This window comes from Ischnura elegans, chromosome 8 (assembly GCF_921293095.1).
Source record: "Ischnura elegans chromosome 8, ioIscEleg1.1, whole genome shotgun sequence".
NCBI classification, from domain to species: domain Eukaryota; kingdom Metazoa; phylum Arthropoda; class Insecta; order Odonata; family Coenagrionidae; genus Ischnura; species Ischnura elegans.
Genome location: NC_060253.1, coordinates 58,910,567 through 58,933,385, shown reverse-complemented (window position 1 = coordinate 58,933,385; position 22,819 = coordinate 58,910,567). Strand labels below are relative to the sequence as shown.

The 22,819-nt window shown below is 36.3% G+C and overlaps 1 protein-coding gene across 1 annotated transcript in view; it reads right to left on the bottom strand.

The window, feature by feature from the left end:
• LOC124163985 (major facilitator superfamily domain-containing protein 8) overlaps positions 1 to 22,819 on the bottom strand; it is a 49,373-nt gene that overhangs the window by 2,784 nt on the left and 23,770 nt on the right. Inside the window, exons 2-9 of the mRNA XM_046541130.1 lie at positions 13,259 to 13,418; positions 4,604 to 4,847; positions 3,608 to 3,721; positions 3,296 to 3,508; positions 2,986 to 3,085; positions 2,024 to 2,158; positions 918 to 1,060; positions 502 to 785 (exon numbers count right to left, since the gene is read on the bottom strand). Coding sequence (XP_046397086.1) covers positions 502 to 785; positions 918 to 1,060; positions 2,024 to 2,158; positions 2,986 to 3,085; positions 3,296 to 3,508; positions 3,608 to 3,721; positions 4,604 to 4,847; positions 13,259 to 13,418 — 1,393 coding nt within the window. The remainder of the gene's footprint in view (positions 1 to 501; positions 786 to 917; positions 1,061 to 2,023; positions 2,159 to 2,985; positions 3,086 to 3,295; positions 3,509 to 3,607; positions 3,722 to 4,603; positions 4,848 to 13,258; positions 13,419 to 22,819) is intronic.

Below are 22,819 nucleotides of genomic sequence, written 5' to 3'. Positions count from 1 at the left end.
ATATCATTTTATTTGACAGTGTGAAAATAAGTCTGAAAACAACAAAAGGGACACTTCTAGGTCACGTAGGAATGGTGAAATTCAATTCCTTAAAAATGTTGTTCCTCATTGTTATTACTAAAAAAATATTGCTGAGATTCTAAAATTCACGATTGGACAGAAACATAAGAAATTTTTGAAGAAATTTGGAAATGAAAATTCAAATTTGGACCTGGTAAAGATAAGTCTTCATTATAGCCTACCCTGAATGCTTATATTGTATCATTTGATTCGAAAGTTATGTGGAATTTTTCCTGATTGGAAAGTTACGTGTGGTCTTTTGATTTAGTGAAAACAAGTTCTTTGACCATCATGTTGAATGTGTACAGCTTTTCCTCGTTAGTTTTTTGGTAGCCAATTTGTTAGTGCCTTCTCATTTAGTGGCTATGCATACATTGGGTAAAATATTCTATAGAACTAGAAATTTAGTCTACTTTTTGATCCAATCGTAAACTCTCTTACCTGAGGTCGTGGTCCTAAAATTTTTGAAAACAGTGTTTGTATAAGGGTGACTCCAATGGGATATCCAACAGCGGTGAATGCATAGCCTATCAGCAACTGAGATATTGTCATTGCAGGAGTTGTTAGACACCATGTCTGTGTTTCTGGGCATCCCAAAGGTCCTTCTTCATCCAAATACTCATCTAGAGTATCATTTTGTTTTGCCATTATAGATGGATAGGCAGTCTCATCTACAATGGGCATTAATGTAGTTTGCTCATATCCAGTATTTACAGCGGGGTATGCTGTGAAGAGATTTATTTGCTTTGTTGAATCAAAACAACACTTTTCACTTTTTTATACAATTCTTATTCTGTATTGCTAATATAACAATAATAACCATAGTTATGATGAAGGAATAACTTCAGAGTACTTACCACCTGTCACATTATGAGATTGATCGATACTCAATCTGCTCCGGGCTATCTGTGGTGGATCACCTCCCATCGGTATATATGTTGCTCTACCTAAGACCATTAGGAAGAATCCTCCATACAGCAGTACTTTCCTTTCATCAAACCTGTAAAAAATGCAAAACAAGTATGCATAAGTAAATAGTATAGAAGTCCAGTCACGTATTAACAGGATGGTTAAAGGTATGGTTAATTTTGAAATGTGAGAGGTATGACAATGCTTCTACTAGTAAGGAAAAGGCTGCAGTTTTTTTAAGATCTGGAACTCTATTCTAAATTTCCAATGTATTTGAAATGAATATTCGTAAAAATTGTGATGAAATGCCTTAAACTGGCTTGAAAAGGCTATGAAGTGTTCAACGCTCAAATAGGATGGAGGCTTCCTCTACAAAGCTAAGAAACATGTGTTCATGGGAACATCAAGCAATCTATGAAGTCAATTGCTGTTGTGGAGTACATGCATTGACCAAATATTGTGAGCTGTGCCGAATGATACAATATTTGTGCAAGTCAATTTAGTCACATTAGAGGAAGTCACAATAAGTCACATAAAGGAAGTATATGGAAATAAATTTTCCTCATTTTTGTGGAAAGACATTAAAATTTGCATACTTTTATCTCATTTGGGAAATAATTTGAGGCTATGACCTGAGATAATTTTTGAAATCTAGTTGTTCCATGAGCTGTTTAGTGAAAGAGTTAATATTGGCTATACATACCTAGTTTTAGTTTTGTTGGTTTTGTCAATAGTTTTGAAGAGGTTGTGTAGATATTTTGAAGTTTTAGAATGAAATAGTATGTGATGAAGAGTAAGGAAAAACTGCAGTTTGTTATAGGAGATATAACACTTGGCAAGTAATGAATGAGCTTTATGGATGGAATGAAGAGATGGAGAAAGCTTGCTAACTACAAGAAAGAAAGGTGCAATTGTTTGGTTCAAAGAGTTGCAACCACTATATCATTGAAGGAATTTTTCAATCTAGATGAAAAAATATCTTCACTAGTAGGTTATTTCTACTTCATAATAAAATTAAGTTTTAAAAACTTAGTGGCGAGAATTTAGTACATACCTTCTACAAAGAGGACCAATGGCAAGGAATGTTGCGCATGCAACAATTGCTCCTACTGACATTAAGAGGCCCATATAATAAAGTGCTTCTGCTTTAGACCAAGCAAACTGATCCATCACCAGGGATGTACCAAGGCTGGAAAAGGAAATTTCAATGTTTTAGTTTCATTTCATGTTCATCACTGTTCTTCTCCTTCATTAGTAGATAAATATAAAATGTTGAAGATGCAAGTGCATGAAACATAATAAAAGATATGTACACCTTTGTATGTTCCACAGAAGTTAACTTAACCAACCCAGGTTTCGACATTACACTATTTCATTTTCAAAGGTGTCATAAACATTACAAAGATGTCATTGATACAGTGTAATGTCGAAACCTGGGTCGGTTAAGTAAACTTCTGTGGAATGTACAACAGTGTATCTTTTATTATGTTTCCTGTCACCAAGTATCGCTATCCAGCCTTAAGTTGATTCAAGTGCATGATAGAAGTATTGCATTGTAAATATGGAATTATCGAGAACGGAATGGCTGCCAGGAGAATGATAATCTGATAAAATATGGGAGATGTGGTTAGGCAGAGTGGGGATGGGGAACAAAAGAAACTTATAGTAGACTACCTTCCCGATTAGCCAGAACAGCTAGCTCATATACTTACATATCTGCCTCAATTAAAAATTAGCAAAAATTGATCATTGAGAGAATCTTCCATTAAAGTAATGCATTCGTATAGTTAAGTTTTCAAAGCTCTCTCTTTTGTGTCATGAATGCATGAATACTTTTCAGTATGGTAGCTTAGCTTTGAATTTTTATGGAAAAGATTTATGAAGATTGATATAGAAGCTTCACCATATGCCAGTTGTGCTTCTATGATATTGGCATTTTTTCTAATATGTTCAGTGCCGACGCCTTTACTTTCTCCCTCTTTTCAACTTATATAACAACTTAACCATGGTACTTACGTTTCTAATAGAACAAAATTGAAGACTAATACAAAAAAGGCGACTATCAAAGTCCATGCACCAACATAGTCTGGCTTCATGCATGCGTACACTTCTTTGGCTGCAATAAAGAATACGATAAAATCACTGTTTGTTACTATTACACCACAATATGATAATTAGGAAGCCAATATGGACTATTTCTAATTTAATAAAACATTTTTCCTTTTCTTAAACAGATTTTCTGAAATTTTAGCCTTAAAATCTACAATAGCATCATATTCGAATAATTTACACAGTGAATTAAAGCCTTTTTTAGTCCATCACTCACCATTATCTTTTCCTGTATTTTGCATTGCTTCAGCAGTTGCGATTCGCCTCTCCTTAAAAATCCATGGAGTAAAGAGCAGTATGTTTATTATTCCCATGAATACATTTATCCATCCAGAGGCAGTGTACATATTCATTGAGATCTTCTTACCTCCCTCGCCTTCCCAGAGCTTGTAACCCCGATCACCTAACGGTGTGACAGCTGCCTGCAGCCCTTGGAACACATTCAGAGGCACATGTGAAGAAAATAATTCAACATATAACTAAGTGCAATTGGCACCTGAAAAAACCTAAATGAATCATCATCACTCACCAGGTCCAATGACGAAACCTAGAGTTTGGGCTAAGGATACCATGGATATAGCCGAAGTTCGTTCTTCCACCATGGTGGCAGCTGACACATATGATCTGCAAACGGCAATATTTGCTGAAAATAATCAATGCTGATAAGTACAAGGATTTAAAGTATTTGTTTGAAGTAAGTATCATAGCATATATTTCCATAAAATTTTAGAAACATGAATTGAAGAACCCATTGAAAGCAAGACTTAACCCTAGAGAAAAAAATCAAAATTGTCAAACGATGCCTGGCGACTACGCCAACTACATGACAACAGCAACCACCCAATCCCCCCTAGCAGATTTACAGAGATTAGTACTGAAAACTATAATAATTATAGTTACATAAGATTGTTCCTCCCCTAAAGTAAGAAAATTTATCCTATTACCCCAGACATTAGATTACCAATTTCTTACTTTTTTGCAATTTGGAATGTTAGACTGAATGATCAATTCAGCATTTTTGAACATTATGCATGCACTTGCTATCAGGGGTGCAGCCAGGAATTGAGGCTAGGGGGGTTTCAGGCGCAACTGGGGTGTCTGGATGTATGGCATACCTGCCAGGGTAATCGGGAGGGGCGAGGGCCCTCCGCCAGAAAAAATTATGATAAATGGTTAAAAATTGTGAGTTTTACGGACTCCGAGGAATATTTTATTAATCCTTACGCTATTCTATAAGTATTATTAATCCAAATAAAAAAATAGATTAAACTTAAAAAATTGTTTCCCCTGAGTTTGTCCATCTTTCCAGATTGAATTACTTCTGGCTTTGTTTTAAACCAAGACTCCTAAATCTTGCTTATATGTATGTTTTTTGCAATGCTACAAATACAAAATTATTCTTACCAGTTAGCAATTATTGATGAACAAATTAAATCAATTTGAAACTGATGGAAAAATTGCTTTCCTTGGTAAAATGAACGTTCTCTTGCTCTTAACATGTTGAATCTCTTTTGTAAAAACTCACCTGAGCTCATTCCCACTAAAAATCGTGTTGCCACCATCCAATATTTCCTATGAGATGGGAAAACCTCAAGCAGAGAGTACCCTGCCGAGGCTGCCGTGAATACCCCCAATGAGGCCATCACCGGCAGGCGTATGGATCCGAGCCTGTTGCCCCACCATCCAACCAATGGTGAAAACAACATCTGAGCAAAGGGATTTGCTGCTACCACATAGCCCATGAACTCCTTCCCAGCCTCTGGATCCATCTGAAAGCATAAGTCTGTCATTTAGATCTATCCAGCTTCTACTACAATCATCGGAAGGTAATAATGATATTTTAAGTTATTCAAATGACTAATCAATGAGTAGTGTAGTAAAAGAATTAGAATTGTTTATACCTTCCCCAACAGCACACATTTGGATATACATAATGTATTTATATTGTATTTTCATGGGTCACATACATATTTATTTTTGTTATGTATAACATGTGTAATACATATGTATTATTGGATGTATTTCCTTTGTATTCATACATATGTAAAAGTGGTACGTGTTACACGATAAATACATTTGTATTTTTGAAATTTGAATACTTATGTAAATGTGGTCAAAAATACAGATGTAAATATCGTGTAACACTTGCTACTTTTACATATGTATGAATACAGAGGAAATACATATGTAAATGTGGTCAAAAATACGCAAAATATACATTATGTATATTTCCTGTAATTTTTGAGAGGTGGATTTTCGTGGCGTCTAGTGAAATGTTCAGAAACATTTCTGCAGAAATAATATGTTCACTGCAAACGCCAGATTTCCTCATTTCAATGATCATTCATCCATTCGAATTTATACCTAGGAAGCTTAAAAATAAATCATATACTGATCGATGTGAGCAAGGGTAGTATGGCGACCATATTTATGTTAATTTGTAAATGCACGCGAAATACAGACGTATTACATATGTAAAATTCAGTTTCCATCCGCGAAATATACACATGGAAAATGGTTCACAATACATGAAAAATACAAAAAATAGTTCTTGCACAGCGCAAAAGTAAAAGCGAAGTTTAATTTTTTAAACAATATTTTAAATTAACTGTTTAAACAAAAAAATTAAATTCTCAATTCTGTCGCAACAAGCTAGGGAAGTGAGTGGGAGTGATAAACTCGTTAACAGTTAGCTCGGCATTTCGTTCGAGACTACGAGAACGTCAAGAACGTGCTGTAGGCTCAGAGTAAGGATTGGGGCTGTAGGAGGAACTCCGGCTACTGATGTATAGTTAATTTTATATTTGTTTGTATTATTATACGTATTGGAAGAATTGACATAGTGTTTTAATCCTCGATAACCGGTGCGTGTGGATGGTGCGCTCAAACCGAAGCTATGTTTTGCTGGAAATGTGCTTCAATCCCGCACGTTATTGCGATTCGTGCAAGCCAGCTCCAACAGTTTCCTGTCACTGGATAATTAAGGTAAGGTATGATTTATCTTTTATTATATTGTACGCATACATAGACTACATTAATTATGTTATTTGAGTATATTTGGATACAACTATTACATTGACCACATTGCGCCAATAGAGGTAATTATTTTGTTTATGTTTGGCTATTGTTTTCCTTTTTTGTTGAGTTATGTATCGAGGAGACTGGTGTCCATTGAAGTTATATGGTAAAACATAGTAATGCCAATCTTGTACGTATAAATTAATAGATTATGCGTCGTATAGTAATTCCGTGCTTCGCGGCTGAAGTTACATTTTTTCTTCTCTTAATTAAGAGCAGAAAAAATTGTTTAAAGGAATGTTTTCGTTCAAGTGTAAGTTGTTTTATCGCTGTTTATTACCACAGCCTACTGTATTGTAGTTCTTGTATTCCTAGTTATCCTATGCTTTAGTCATAACATCTTTGACCTTAGACTTATCAGCGTAGCCTTGTCACTAATAGATTCCTCGAGGTTCCGACCGGTTTTGCCCTCTACTTCTAATTATTTAACGAGCAAGAAGTATTGGTCGTGTAATATCGGTTCCCTTAAAGCAAAATGTAATATTTCTTTCATCTTGAAATGCAGTCAAATCAAGGTGCATTTCGTCATTATTATTAACACAAGATAAATACGTAATTGTCATGCGAAAGTTTGTCATTATATGTAAGAAAGAGGTGCGTATGGGCCAAATTAATTAATTATTATTTTATTTTCATGCTCTTTCGCGCATACCCAGGAGGCGACGATGTAAATAGCTTGGCCTGGACAAGAGGAGAATGGATTACGGAAAAGACGACGAAGCAAAGCCAGAAGACCAGGTGGAATTGTTAATACCAAGGTAAGGTTTGAGGGAAAAAATTTTTTTTATCCATGATGGAGAGGTTTCTTAAAGTTAAGCCTGAAATTATCGGTTATGTATGAAATTTATTTGTTTGAAAATTTGATATCACAAGTTTATATTTTTTCTGTGTGAATCATCCGATACTAAATCATGGTACTAATAAATTAGTATAATGTACTAAATAAGCATACCAATGGATTCACGTTTTCCCTAGTTAATTTATATTTAAAAGTAGTCATATGATCTTTTCTCATATTTCTCATTCTTCTTAAGAGAAAGGCTATTAATTTTGTAAAATGAAAGCATATCCCCAAAATATATGATTTCTCAAAGGACAATGTCAAATCTGTGCTAGCTGGGACCTCGACATAATTGGTAAATGAAAAAATTTAAAACTTATGTCTGGAACCTAGCAGAGAAGCCAAACTTTCATTTGCATTCAGAATACAGAATTATTAGTACTAAATTTACAGACTTCACAGAATTCAAATTGAAAGGCCTTGAGCTCCTATTCAGATCTTACAAAAAGATATATTTTTGCATGACTTTTAAACTTGACTTCTTCTTTTCTCCTTTCAGAAAGTGGTTAATTGTGCAGAGTTGGTTTCCTGAATTCAGGTTTCTTCTTGTGCAATGGGTTACAACGCTTGTTCCGTGCTAACATTTTTTTCTATTTTCCAACTCAAACCATTGTTTGTACTTGATTTATCTTTGTGCCATTTTTTTAAAACTAAGTTTCACCTACTGTTTGCTGGCCCTTAATGCTTGTTAGCAATATTCATGGCCACACTTGTTATTTGTGTGTATTATTTTATTTTTCTCTTTCAATAAATGTTTTATTATCTGTATGTTCTGGTTTCCTTATATTTATTCATCCGTTTGATCCATATTGATATTAAGTGGATGTGGGTCAGAAAATCAATATGTATAATTCGTGTACGAGGGCCTGCAGATACATATGTATATTACATGTAAGGATATTCAGATTTCCAATTTGTAATACGCATGTATACATACATCCTGAGGGACTTTTGAGCCACTTTTACGTGAAATATACAGACGTAATACGATTGTATTCCTTTGTATACATATGTATAATTCATGTATGGGTATTCAGATTTCCAATTTGTAATACGCACGAATACATACATCTATAGGGACTTTTGAACCACTTCTACGTGAAATATACCGATGTAATACCATCGTATTCCATCTTATACATATGTATTTGGGCACGTATTTTTTGTGTATTATTGATGTAATACAAATGCCGTGTTATCTGGGTTGTTTTGATACAATGGCGTACCCAGGATCATAACTAGGGGGGGGGGGGCGCGCCATGGTATTTATGAGATTACTTCCTTGAAAAAAATATTTTTATTTTAGTTACATATCTTATACCAATATATATCATTTTTCGTGGTTTTAAAGAAAGTTTTTGAATGCTTTCATTTCAATTCAGTACTGATTTTGCTTAAAGACTTTTGCGATTTTTGCTTCTAGAGGGGTGCTTCTCAGCTGTCCCCACTTGCCCCTCACTGGGTACGCCCATGTTCTGATAGTGTTGTCTATATTTTTATCTATGTTGTTTAATCTATATTTTTGAAGAGGCTATGCAGGTATTACCCAGATAACACGGCATTTGTATTACATCAATAATACACAAAAAATACGTGCCCAAATACATATGTATAAGATGGAATACGATGGTATTACATCGGTATATTTCACGTAGAAGTGGTTCAAAAGTCCCTATAGATGTATGTATTCGTGCGTATTACAAATTGGAAATCTGAATACCCATACATGAATTATACATATGTATACAAAGGAATACAATCGTATTACGTCTGTATATTTCACGTAAAAGTGGCTCAAAAGTCCCTCAGGATGTATGTATACATGCGTATTACAAATTGGAAATCTGAATATCCTTACATGTAATATACATATGTATCTGCAGGCCCTCGTACACGAATTATACATATTGATTTTCTGACCCACATCCACTTAATATCAATATGGATCAAACGGATGAATAAATATAAGGAAACCAGAACATACAGATAATAAAACATTTATTCAAAGAGAAAAATAAAATAATACACACAAATAACAAGTGTGGCCATGAATATTGCTAACAAGCATTAAGGGCCAGCAAACAGTAGGTGAAACTTAGTTTTAAAAAAATGGCACAAAGATAAATCAAGTACAAACAATGGTTTGAGTTGGAAAATAGAAAAAAATGTTAGCACGGAACAAGCGTTGTAACCCATTGCACAAGAAGAAACCTGAATTCAGGAAACCAACTCTGCACAATTAACCACTTTCTGAAAGGAGAAAAGAAGAAGTCAAGTTTAAAAGTCATGCAAAAATATATCTTTTTGTAAGATCTGAATAGGAGCTCAAGGCCTTTCAATTTGAATTCTGTGAAGTCTGTAAATTTAGTACTAATTCTGTATTCTGAATGCAAATGAAAGTTTGGCTTCTCTGCTAGGTTCCAGACATAAGTTTTAAATTTTTTCATTTACCAATTATGTCGAGGTCCCAGCTAGCACAGATTTGACATTGTCCTTTGAGAAATCATATATTTTGGGGATATGCTTTCATTTTACAAAATTAATAGCCTTTCTCTTAAGAAGAATGAGAAATATGAGAAAAGATCATATGACTACTTTTAAATATAAATTAACTAGGGAAAACGTGAATCCATTGGTATGCTTATTTAGTACATTATACTAATTTATTAGTACCATGATTTAGTATCGGATGATTCACACAGAAAAAATATAAACTTGTGATATCAAATTTTCAAACAAATAAATTTCATACATAACCGATAATTTCAGGCTTAACTTTAAGAAACCTCTCCATCATGGATAAAAAATTTTTTTTCCCTCAAACCTTACCTTGGTATTAACAATTCCACCTGGTCTTCTGGCTTTGCTTCGTCGTCTTTTCCGTAATCCATTCTCCTCTTGTCCAGGCCAAGCTATTTACATCGTCGCCTCCTGGGTATGCGCGAAAGAGCATGAAAATAAAATAATAATTAATTAATTTGGCCCATACGCACCTCTTTCTTACATATAATGACAAACTTTCGCATGACAATTACGTATTTATCTTGTGTTAATAATAATGACGAAATGCACCTTGATTTGACTGCATTTCAAGATGAAAGAAATATTACATTTTGCTTTAAGGGAACCGATATTACACGACCAATACTTCTTGCTCGTTAAATAATTAGAAGTAGAGGGCAAAACCGGTCGGAACCTCGAGGAATCTATTAGTGACAAGGCTACGCTGATAAGTCTAAGGTCAAAGATGTTATGACTAAAGCATAGGATAACTAGGAATACAAGAACTACAATACAGTAGGCTGTGGTAATAAACAGCGATAAAACAACTTACACTTGAACGAAAAACATTCCTTTAAACGATTTTTTCTGCTCTTAATTAAGAGAAGAAAAAATGTAACTTCAGCCGCGAAGCACGGAATTACTATACGACGCATAATCTATTAATTTATACGTACAAGATTGGCATTACTATGTTTTACCATATAACTTCAATGGACACCAGTCTCCTCGATACATAACTCAACAAAAAAGGAAAACAATAGCCAAACATAAACAAAATAATTACCTCTATTGGCGCAATGTGGTCAATGTAATAGTTGTATCCAAATATACTCAAATCACATAATTAATGTAGTCTATGTATGCGTACAATATAATAAAAGATAAATCATACCTTACCTTAATTATCCAGTGACAGGAAACTGTTGGAGCTGGCTTGCACGAATCGCAATAACGTGCGGGATTGAAGCACATTTCCAGCAAAACATAGCTTCGGTTTGAGCGCACCATCCACACGCACCGGTTATCGAGGATTAAAACACTATGTCAATTCTTCCAATACGTATAATAATACAAACAAATATAAAATTAACTATACATCAGTAGCCGGAGTTCCTCCTACAGCCCCAATCCTTACTCTGAGCCTACAGCACGTTCTTGACGTTCTCGTAGTCTCGAACGAAATGCCGAGCTAACTGTTAACGAGTTTATCACTCCCACTCACTTCCCTAGCTTGTTGCGACAGAATTGAGAATTTAATTTTTTTGTTTAAACAGTTAATTTAAAATATTGTTTAAAAAATTAAACTTCGCTTTTACTTTTGCGCTGTGCAAGAACTATTTTTTGTATTTTTCATGTATTGTGAACCATTTTCCATGTGTATATTTCGCGGATGGAAACTGAATTTTACATATGTAATACGTCTGTATTTCGCGTGCATTTACAAATTAACATAAATATGGTCGCCATACTACCCTTGCTCACATCGATCAGTATATGATTTATTTTTAAGCTTCCTAGGTATAAATTCGAATGGATGAATGATCATTGAAATGAGGAAATCTGGCGTTTGCAGTGAACATATTATTTCTGCAGAAATGTTTCTGAACATTTCACTAGACGCCACGAAAATCCACCTCTCAAAAATTACAGGAAATATACATAATGTATATTTTGCGTATTTTTGACCACATTTACATATGTATTTCCTCTGTATTCATACATATGTAAAAGTAGCAAGTGTTACACGATATTTACATTTGTATTTTTGACCACATTTACATAAGTATTCAAATTTCAAAAATACAAATGTATTTATCGTGTAACACGTACCACTTTTACATATGTATGAATACAAAGGAAATACATCCAATAATACATATGTATTACACATGTTATACATAACAAAAATAAATATGTATGTGACCCATGAAAATACAATATAAATACATTATGTATATCCAAATGTGTGCTGTTGGGGTACAAAGTTTTAGAATGGAATAGACAAATGAAGAGTAAGGATACGCTGATAGTCTCTAATAGGAGATGTGACCCTGGGCAAGTATAGGAATGGACTTTATGGATGGAGTGAAGAGAAGGAGTAAGCGTGCCAACTGGAAAAAATAAGAGATGGTTTAGGTGAATGAATTGTGGCCATTATATCATGGAAGGACATCCCTGATCAGGGCTGTTTTACATAGCATATCTATATGCACAAGCATACAAACATGGTACTTCTCCACGCTCTACCTCAATTAGTATAAATTAATACATGAACTCTTGCAGGAAGAAAATTGCTCTGTACATTAAAAGAAATGGAGTCTACTCTTTTATGTCTAAAATAAATTCATTTTATATGTTGATTTTCCATAATTTTTTAAGGTGCATATTTAATTGCTCTAAATCACATTTTACCTATTATAAATTCAAATAATGCAGTAGCATCTATAGATTATACATTAAGGGGCGATAAGGGCTAGCATTGCTGAAATTTTAGGTTAACTATTTTTTTTAATTATCAGTCAGGACAGCTCATGGCATTTTATCATTAAAACATGTACGAAATTGGGAGAAATAGGGAAGTACAATAGAAGTAACAGATGTATGGATGGACTGCTGTTGGCACTTTAAACATTAAACATTTTCTTCATTTACTGGGTGACCTGGGTTCCTTGTCCCATCACACATGCCGCTGCCCAATTGTACCATAACTTAAAAGTCAGGAAGTTTTTGAATGTAGTGTGTAAACAGACATGTAGTCAGAGGGATCTTTGCGACCCCCTCCAAAATATTTCCCTTGTGGTGACTACCCGCAATACACCTGCTGAGGACACTATATTATCCCATGCGCACATAAAATTTTATCTGACAATCCTTTTTTTGATATAGTTACATTTCATAATGTCTGCTAATATACAGCGATAACTTTAACTCTCAGCATGTTCTTCATTGTATTGTATATTTTCACTTTTGAAAGATTTCAATTTATCACTAAACCCTAGCTGACATTAAATTGTAATTAATGTAGTATTTTAGTTCCGAAGATAAGGCAGAATCTGAAAAGCAAATGCTATGAATTTTATTTTTAAATGAAAGTTATTTTGTAATTTCTTTGTTGTTATATTTTTTGATTTGCTAAAGATTACAATTTATTACTGTACTAAGACTATCTAGACAATTGATTGCTGAGCTGTAGCATATTAATAAACAATGTTCAAATTGGGTGTAATAATCTAAGAACAATAAATTATATAATTTTTATCCAACCGAAATGTATAGTTGATTTAATGAAATTTATGCATTTCAGATGCAAATTAACGAACAAATATTTGTATAGGCAACCCCCGCGTACCACCCAATCTCCCCCAAAGCAAACTTGCTTGCCAGGAAAAGTCGTGGAATCGCAGTGTGATACTTAAGTGGCCACCCTGTGAATTCACTTGGCAAGATTTATTGTTGCTTTTTGTAAAATTTACTTACTTTGTCCAGATAGGGCCAAACTCCCGTGAGAATGATGCTGAATCCAAGTGACATGAGGAACATGGTGAAGTAAATAATTCGAATGGACCGCCATCGGTGCCTTCTCTCCTCTGCTGTCTCCAAGCGATTCTCCACGCTGCTGTGCTCAGCTGTTCTCTTCCTGGAAAAAGGCAAAGGGAACAAATTAAGCATCAATATGATCCAGGGAGTACCCAGGATCATAACAAGGGGGGGGGGGGAAGCCATGGTCTAGGAGGGGGGAAAGCCAAGTTGTGACATTTTAGCATGGAAAAGGTGAATGAAACCAATATTTAAAAGAATTAAAAAGCTCTTTATTAGTTTATGAGATTATTTCCTTTAAAAAATAGTTTTACTTTAGTTGTATATCTTATAATATTTACATTTCATTTTACGTGGGTTGAATTTCAAGAAAATTTGTGGAATACTTTCGTTTCAATTCAGTAATGATTTTGCTTAAAGACTTTTACGATTTTTGCTTCTAGGGTGGGGCAGCTGCCCCCCCCCCCCTTTGCCCCTCGTTGGGTACGCCCATGATGGTGATCATAAGCATGGCGATCATAAACATGGTGATCTAATAAGATTCGTCAAAGTTAAGTTTTTCTTATCGGGCGGTATGTCACGATTTTGATCGGTCTTCCATACATCGTCAATAGTCGAAATCAATATCATATAACCGCTATGTATTAAAATGTGATATTTTTCAATATTTCGATATATTACTCGTGCATACCGCGTGTCGCCCAGCGCCGCAGCCGTCGTGCAAGGCGGAGGATGACACGTACGTCTCATTTACCCCCGCCCTCTGAAGGCATTCGGGACGGGAGCCGGGCCAGTGTTTTCGCACGGCAATGAGTGCCTGATGCCTAGCGGCGACACAATAACGGGGGAACATTTTGCAATTTGCTCGCGCGTGGGACACCCACCCAGCGGTGGTTCTATTTTCAACGGCCTTGCTCCACCTTCCACCCGCCTCTATACCCTACCACCCCCGCGCACTTCTCTAACGTCTTGTCCTCGATGCAACGATGACGTGTGAGAACGAAGAGAAGAAAGCGAAAATGACCGTGTGTCCCGTCTTCCTTATATCCTACAGCCCTGCGGAAGGGCCGCGAGTCGAGCAATAAATCATCCGACATTACGATATATCATTCGATTAATAGTAATATAGTATCCGGAGTTGAATTTTTATCGGGTGTTATATCACGATATTTTGCGAACCCGTTTAGGCGATAGTTGTCGTGTCGATTTTAGTTGTTGAAATAGCCAAGTCGAAACTCGAAACGTCGCGACGCGTCGGCAGAAATGGAGTTTTTAACCCGGTGGGATTCCCGAAAGAAATTTACCCACATTATTCGCCGAGAAAGCATCAAATCTTATTTTATCAATGGATTAGTTTTTATTGACCAATTTCCATACAATAAGGTAAATATTCGATTTATTTTTTTCATGTATGGTATAACTGTGACCTTTTCAGATTTTTCATCATCAGAGTCAATGTATTAAGGTTGTCGTTCTTTTCGGCTATTCGCTTTGATCCCCTATATTTATAATTGAAAATTAAATATCAAGTTAAATTTTGGTATTATTGTTTTTTAGAATTGTATGGGCATAATATGTCGTAGTAATTCCTCCTTTATCGTGTAATAAAATCCTGTTTCATGTAATAGACATTTTCCTCGGGTAATGGAAATAATTTGAGGAATTTAGTGAAATTTGTTGATAATAATTTGTTCAATCACTCTGCGGTCGGTTTTACTCTGCTCTTATTCAATTCTCCTAGGATTTAACTTTTTCATTTTTACGCTGTAATCTCTGGTTAATTAGAAAATTTGGTGCTTTCCCGGCGAATAGATTGCGTGAAGATCTCTCGCCATCGCTACTGGGCCAGGAACTACATTTCTGCTGACGTTACGATGGCTGAGTCCAGTAGCGTAGCCTAAATCAGGAAAGGTCAAAGTTATATCATACATGAAAAGATTAAATCTAATCTTTACCTCATTGTATGGAAATCGATCAGTAAAAACTTATCCATTGAAAAAATAAGATTTGATGCTTTCGCGGCGAATTATGTGGGTCAATTTCTCTCGGGATTCCCACCGGGTTAAAAAATCCATTTTTCGTTTCGAGCTCCGACTTGCCCTTTTCAATAACTAGCATCGAAATGACCACTATCGCGTAAGCTGGGGGGCCCTGGGGGTCCAGACCCCCCCCCCGAAATATAACTTATACCTTACCTCAACTGCCTGTTACCATAACTCATACATTTTTTATGGCCGTGAATTCGGACCTGATGATGTTGACTATTCAGTGAAACCTGGTCGTATAGTAAATTTTATGTGCATTTACGAAGCTTTTCCTAAATATTATTGAAATGAAATTTGAAAGCGTTTGATGCTTTATTCTCGCTGAGCGGTAGTGGCATTGTCGGAATTCTTTTTTCAGCAAATATTACAATAGGGGATTCTCCAGGGATATTGTACGTGAAATCATTCAAGTGGACATATACTACATACTTGACGTTTTTCATATTATTCATTTATACCTTGCATTATAATCTCAAAACTTTGCTGCAATGGGCTTGTGTTGCATTGGAATACACGGCTTTAATTGGAGCAATGACGTTAATCTCACTGCTTTAATTTCAAAACGGCATTGTTCATGAGGAAACAATTTCAACTTCCGTCGTTGAGTTCGACTCGGACGGTGACTCATTTCCTCTAGGGAATGGTCAGCGTCAGGTAACCAAGGAACGAACGTTGCGAATACCGCAGCGAAACACTTGCGTTCACCCTTCGGGCGAGTGTTGCACATCGCGGTATAAATCAGTCGGCGCGACTCGCCAGAGAGGGGCAGCGAACTCCTCAAGGTCGCTCGCTTTGCACATCGCATCTCACGGAGGGGATACATCTGTTTGACGCAGGCCGCGTAATGTTGTCGGAGTGAGCGAAAGGGTTCAGTAGGGTCGCCTTGCATTGCAAGCACGCGCTCAACTTTCGGGGACGTGATAGGGTGGGAGTCGATAGGGCAACGGGAAAGGGTAGGAGCCCTGGAATTGGGTAATTGGTCACGTAGCTTGCATTCGCCCCATTTGACGGTGCGGATTGAATTGGGTAGGTATCGTCCTTGTGTCGGCAAGCCGACGTTCACATGGTAAACGGCCATGTCTCATTGCAGTGAAGTTTTCTCGGGTTTCACACCGGGTCAGGTCCTCCATTTCTCCTTCCAACGTTTCGATGAACAACTCGCCCATCGACTTCAGGGATTCAGGAATCCAATCCTGAATCCCTGATTCCATAATCCCTGATTCCTGAATCCCTGATTCCTGAATCCTGAATCCCTTGGATTCCTGAATCCCTGAAGACGATGGGCGAGTTGTTTATCGAAACGTTGGAAGGAGAAAAGGAGGACCTGACCCGGTGTGAAACCCGAGAAAACTTCACTGCAATTGTTCGCCGGAAAAAAACAAAAAAAAATTATATTTGGCTATGTCTCATTTTATGCTAGGGGACTGCATAGAGGAGGCCCAATTCCGTCCCAAAAGAAAGCTGATCTCTCTTGCCACTTTCGATCGCATTTTAATCGGTTTTCGAAAATGTCCGCGGTGCGGTCATGAGTGCAATACGATACGCTTTTTTACGATATTTTGCATTATTATGTTTTTAATGGCGAGGAATAGCACCGAAAAGTTATGACTTTGATGTATCACATCATCATGTATGTAAATGTCGGTTAACACCCTTAATTATACCTTATTTACCCAGGACACTCAGATCTATTTGTCCGTCAGCGACCTTTATAAACCCATTTATATGGGCGGTGGGTGACAACAGTTTTAGAGGCCGACTTGAGGATCTTCTTCTGTAATATTCGTGTATGCAACCATGATAAAATATAAACTACAAATGCAGGGGCGGTCCGGCCAGGTCAGCTGGTCGGCGATCACGCCCCCACAACGCTCGCGTCTGTCATGAAGCGTTTATGTATATTAATAAAATAGAGACTCAGATCACTAGAGCCAAAGTTTTTTTGCCATTATAAAATTCTAAATTTTCATTAATTTGCTTTATTTACAACACACTCAGCATAAAAAATTAAGAGAACCCGAAGCTTTTTTTAAAAGGGTAATTCGAAAAGGTTAGATAATATAAAGTTTTATTTTTAGATTTCAGTGTAGTTTCAAGGAGAAAATTCACTAAATACAAAATAGAACCATATAACATTATTGAATTATATAAGGTGTGAAATTCTCAATTTTCATTGTATTTTTTCTTGCGAGTCACTTTATTTTATATAAACTTTTATCTAATTTTTTTAAGTGCCAGAATAGCGTCAAAATCCATTTCCGGGAATGCAATTTCCTAAACTTTTCCGGAGAACGACCCCTAAATCCCCCATCATGCAGGCCTCGGTGGCGGCGGGGTAAGGTCCTCGCCTGCCAACCCGAAGGTCGCGGGTTTGAGTCCCGCCTGGGTAAGTTACCCTTATCCAGGGCATGGATGTTTGTGATTGTTAAATGTTATCAACCCCGATGTAAAGGCCGAACAGTGCTGTTTTCAGTGGTGTGTGAAATAAATGAAATAAATAAAATAAATAAATCATGAGTCCCAGCCGAGGGGCCTCAATCACCCCAGACCGCCACTGTACAAATGGTAATTTCCACACTTTGATATAAAACTCCACTGCCGACCATAGTCTCGTCATTCCATATCATTTTCAAGGTGATAAAACTAACACTATCTCATGAATTCATACCCAGAGCCAAGGTAGGAGTATAAATCTGGGTATAATTACATGAGAGAATGTTAGTTGTATCACCTTGATTATGACATGGAAAGTAGAAACCATAGTCGGTGGTGGAGTTTTATATTAAAGTGTGGAAACTAGCATATGTAGCTCATATTTTATCATAGGTATATCACATTTCCACCAAGTCAACCCTGAAACGATTTCACACGTCATTTATGCAAGCTGCTATTCCTGTTTTGCTTTGTGATTTCGGAAATGCGCTGCGTGAAATGAATTCCTCGCTATTTTGAATTTCATCTTTTAACGGAGAATATCGTACTTAACTCAACGAATTTTCGGCATCTGCGAGGTTTAATATGAAAGAAAGCAAATTTAACCCCTACTTTTTTCTGTTATGAATGGAAACAAATGAATAGAGCTCCATGACAATATATGTATGAAAAATAGACTCAAATATTCTAAAGTTACCTCTTTTACGTGAACGTGTGATTGAGGAATTACGGAGATTCATTTCCCTTGGATTTTTCAAAGTTTTCTTTGAATTTTCGTTGCTCGTGGTATAATATGATTTCGAGCAAAATCATCATTTACAAATAAAAAAGCTTTCTGTGAAACATCCTTTTGAAGTTTAGATAAGACGCTTCCTTTAGAGCTAAATTTATCCTTTTTTTAAATTATAAATTCTTTCTACGTTTATAGCCGTCTTTCCTGGCATGGGGAATCAATAACCCATTTTCATCTAGTTTTCACTTTTGATTAGTTGCTGCGATTTCTGAAGTAATTCAGATCCATTGAATAATTACTATTATTTTCTTGTTTTAAAAACTCACGATATCGAAAAGTTTGATTAGATTGAATATCTGAAATGAGGAATGACGAAGAAACGTGTTTAGTTTACTTTTTGCTTTCCAAGCCGATAAGAGGGAATGCCGATGAATAACCAGTTTCAGTGTCAAAGGGCGCATATCTAAAAACTTGATAAAAAGCTATAAGCGTCCCTTTCTCCTCCACATATCGTTATATCAGCTAGCGACCTTTCTGCAGGATGGCGTTGACTTCAGCGAATTGAGTTAAAACAGAGTCGCCCTTGAGACAGCCGAAGGTTGCCCACAATTCGTTACTTTGAGGAATGTTTTCCCCTATCACATCAGGCCTCTGATAGAATTGAAGTAAGGGTGTTGACCACGCCGCACAGCGGAGTAAACCGCCCTAAAAACGGGCCGAAAGTCTAAATTTTAAAAGCGCTTGCGCAAAGTCAAACTTTATTTTTCTAGATTCTTAGATAGCGGACTTCATTTATGCAGTAATACTTCTATTTCATTTTATGCCTAATTTATTATAATTAAATATTTTAAGGTGAAAATTGGATTTACTGCTGTGGATATTACTTACACCCTTTTGAAATAAAGGCCTTCATTAATTGAGATTTTTCAAATTGAAGATAGGAGAATTTAAATGGGTAATACGTAAGGAAAGTAACCCATACCTTTGTCCACTGCAACCAAGGAAGAAGCTGCATGAAAAGTTTGTGGATGACCGGAGATAGAGAGCGCAAAACATCTGGGAAATTCCATTATAAAATTTAAAAATTTTCACCAATGCCACTAAGTGATCAACAAGTGTAGTATTTAGTTTTCTAGTGTAGCTATAGAGATATGCTATTTCTTTCCCTTGAATTTCATTTCCGGTTCGCCATAATGCCCTTGCATCAGCTTGCGGTATGTCTGAAAGTCCATGGCCAGGGGACTGCATATAGGAGGCCTAATTCCATCCCACAGAAGTTTGATTTATGTTGTCACTTCGGTCGCATTTTAATCGGCTTTCAAAAATGTCCGCGGCGCGGTGATGAGTGCAATGCGATTCACTTTTTTCCAATATTTCTCAATATAAAGCTTGTAAATGCGAGTTATAGCATTGAAAAGTTATGAATTCGATGAAGAAAATCATCATGGATGTAATTTCGGTTGACACCCCTAATTATACCTCATTTCCCCGTGAAAAATTGGATCAATTTATCAGTCAGGGACGCGAGTGGCGACTTCTGTAAACCGATTTCAATGCGCGGAGGGCGACAGCACATTTAGAGGCCGACTTGAGAATCCTCTATTGTAATATTCGTGGTCCAAGGCGTGGGGAGTTGAAGAATCATGCTCAAGCGAAATTACGAACTACATATGTGTCCGTCCTCCCTCTTACGGAGAGTTTGCCAGCTCCCGTAAAAAATTCTCTTCCAAATTTAATACGAGCCACAAATAATTGCATTAAGAAATCCTATTTTTGTGGTAGAATTTTTTTGTCGTTCACGTTGATGTTGAAATATTTATTTTAGGCCATAAGAAATAGAGTAGAAAAATTAACTTCACTTGAAGATGAAAACCAACCTTAGAGTCGTTGAATACTTACTTAGTATTTATTTCATGAAGTTCTATGTGCTTAATTAGCAATCGCCAGAGAATTATGTGACGCCACATGAGGGGAAATCTTTATCTTCCCCGGTATAAAATGTCCAATAAGAGCTATATCCGGTGGTTTGGGAATAAAATAAAAAAATAATATAAAAATAAAAAAATCTTTGCCAGCTTTTCATAAAGAAAGAGATCCAAAGAGTGTCTGTGTGTTCTTGGAGAAAGAGTGGATAAAAAGTCTTGGCAATGCCTTTGGCCGTTACCCAACATAATTAAGCCGATCTTGTCGAACTTGGCAGTGCGACACTTAACTAACAATAAGTAGCAGCTTACGAAAATGTTGCAGATTGTGACATTTCATCACTAGTAAACAAGACTATTAGTCAAAACGCAATCGATTATATAACAGTTTCTCGTATCAAAGCTCCTATTCATCCTGTTAATTAAGCTATGCTTTCGTGCGGGAACAGGCTTTAAGCGTGTATTTTCATCCTTGAAATAAATCGATGGTTTTGTAAGTTCTCCTGTGATTAGATTAATTATATCAAATAAATGAAAGTAAAGAGTGTAAAGAAGGAATGGATCACAGGTTTTCGCACGCTGCCACAGTGAAGGATGCTACGGCTTATTTTGCGCGTTGAGCTGTTAGAATATAATCTAACATAATACCTCGGATGTGAATATATTTTAAAGCGTGAATACATTTGTGGATCAAGTATTTTTAAATGTGGAACAATCGATTTTCCTCTCTGATGCAGCCATCAATTCTTGAAAACCATTAGCGTAATGACTACCTAGCTGGGTTATCAGCGAATACATCCTCCTCGACTGTTGGTGTCGTATTTTTCGTGCCTTTCCAGCAGAAATAATCGCGACTGCGATCCAAAGTTACCATAAAATAAATAAAAATACAAATACTATTCGCGTATGCTATTAAGAAAAAGACTTACCATCATGAATGGCATCTAGCGATGTTAAAAAGCGAAATATGGTTCACACAATGTGGATTATTTCTTGTTTGTATAGTTAAAATAACGCTCTTACCACATATTCGAGTCAACAATAGTGCCATTTTCTATATTTTCATGTAACTAACGTGATTTTACTTCAATGGGGAACATGCACAATTTTTTAAAAGTACTATAATAAGAAGGGCCCTACCTCAAATGCACTCGCCAAAAATCTGGCGGATGAATGGTGTTTTTTAGCTGTGTTATGAGTCTTTAAAAATCAACCTTCATCGGCTGCTTGAAAACACGACGTCATCGGAACGTGACGTCACGGTACGGTATCCACTGATGACAGGTAGAGGCAGTGGATAGAAAATCGGTCCATGCAGGGGCTCAAACGCAAATTTGGCGAAAATAATAGCTATTTTTACTTCGATATCTTACATTTAAGGCTATACCGCTCTACTCTTTGCGAAGTGAATGGTGTACCGTCCGATGACGTCAGAAGGCGTTTGTGGTCACGTGACTTCAAGCGATTTTCGAGCACTTTTAATCAGCATTTAATGACGTTTGTGGAATACTAGGAGATTTTTGGCTTATATATTTGGACTAAAGAGAAAATTGTCTATTCAGTGAGACTTACCAGCACGATGAACAAATTTCATGCATGTTCCCCATTGCTGCCTTTATTCTCAGGAGAGCATTAATTTTCTAATGATAAAAAACACGGTGAAATTCCTGCTTTATATTTTTATCGTGATTTTATAGACTAGCAAATATAAATATCAGTTTTTGTGAAAACTTTTGAATGGTAACCGTAATCAAAATTTTGTTCTATACTTGGAAAATTATTTCCATAATAGCCTGTGATGAAGATTTTCGAACGCAATTTCCAACAAAAATATATCTCAGGAAGTGTGTTTACGTTGTTGTTATTCACTGATGGACAAATAGGTGAGCATATTTTGAAATTTTCTTGAAATTTTCTTGAAAGTTTATGGTATGTGGTAGCCTAAGAAATACCCGCAGGTAACAATCAATGAATTTCCCGTGAAATAGTAGAACTTGGAACGCTTAGGCATTCACCGTAGATGACCAAATATCCGCTGACTAGCCAGCGAGAGCATTCACCTTAGGCATTCTTTGAGGAAACATTCGCGGATTAGCCAACGGAGTACATTTACGGAGTCATCCGTAATATATACTACCCGTACCTGCTATACTATACTAAAAACTAATACCTACTTCGAAACCAATGGATCAATTGAAGTTAGCAGAGATTTGCGTCGTTTGGAACAAATTCGTCAATTTTCATGGTATTAACAATTTATGTTTCTGCAAAATTCTCAATCAAAATTGTATATTTGGCTTTCTTATATCAAAATTCCAAGTTATTGGAACGAAAAATACGGGAATACCAAGCGCTCAAAGTTGGGCAA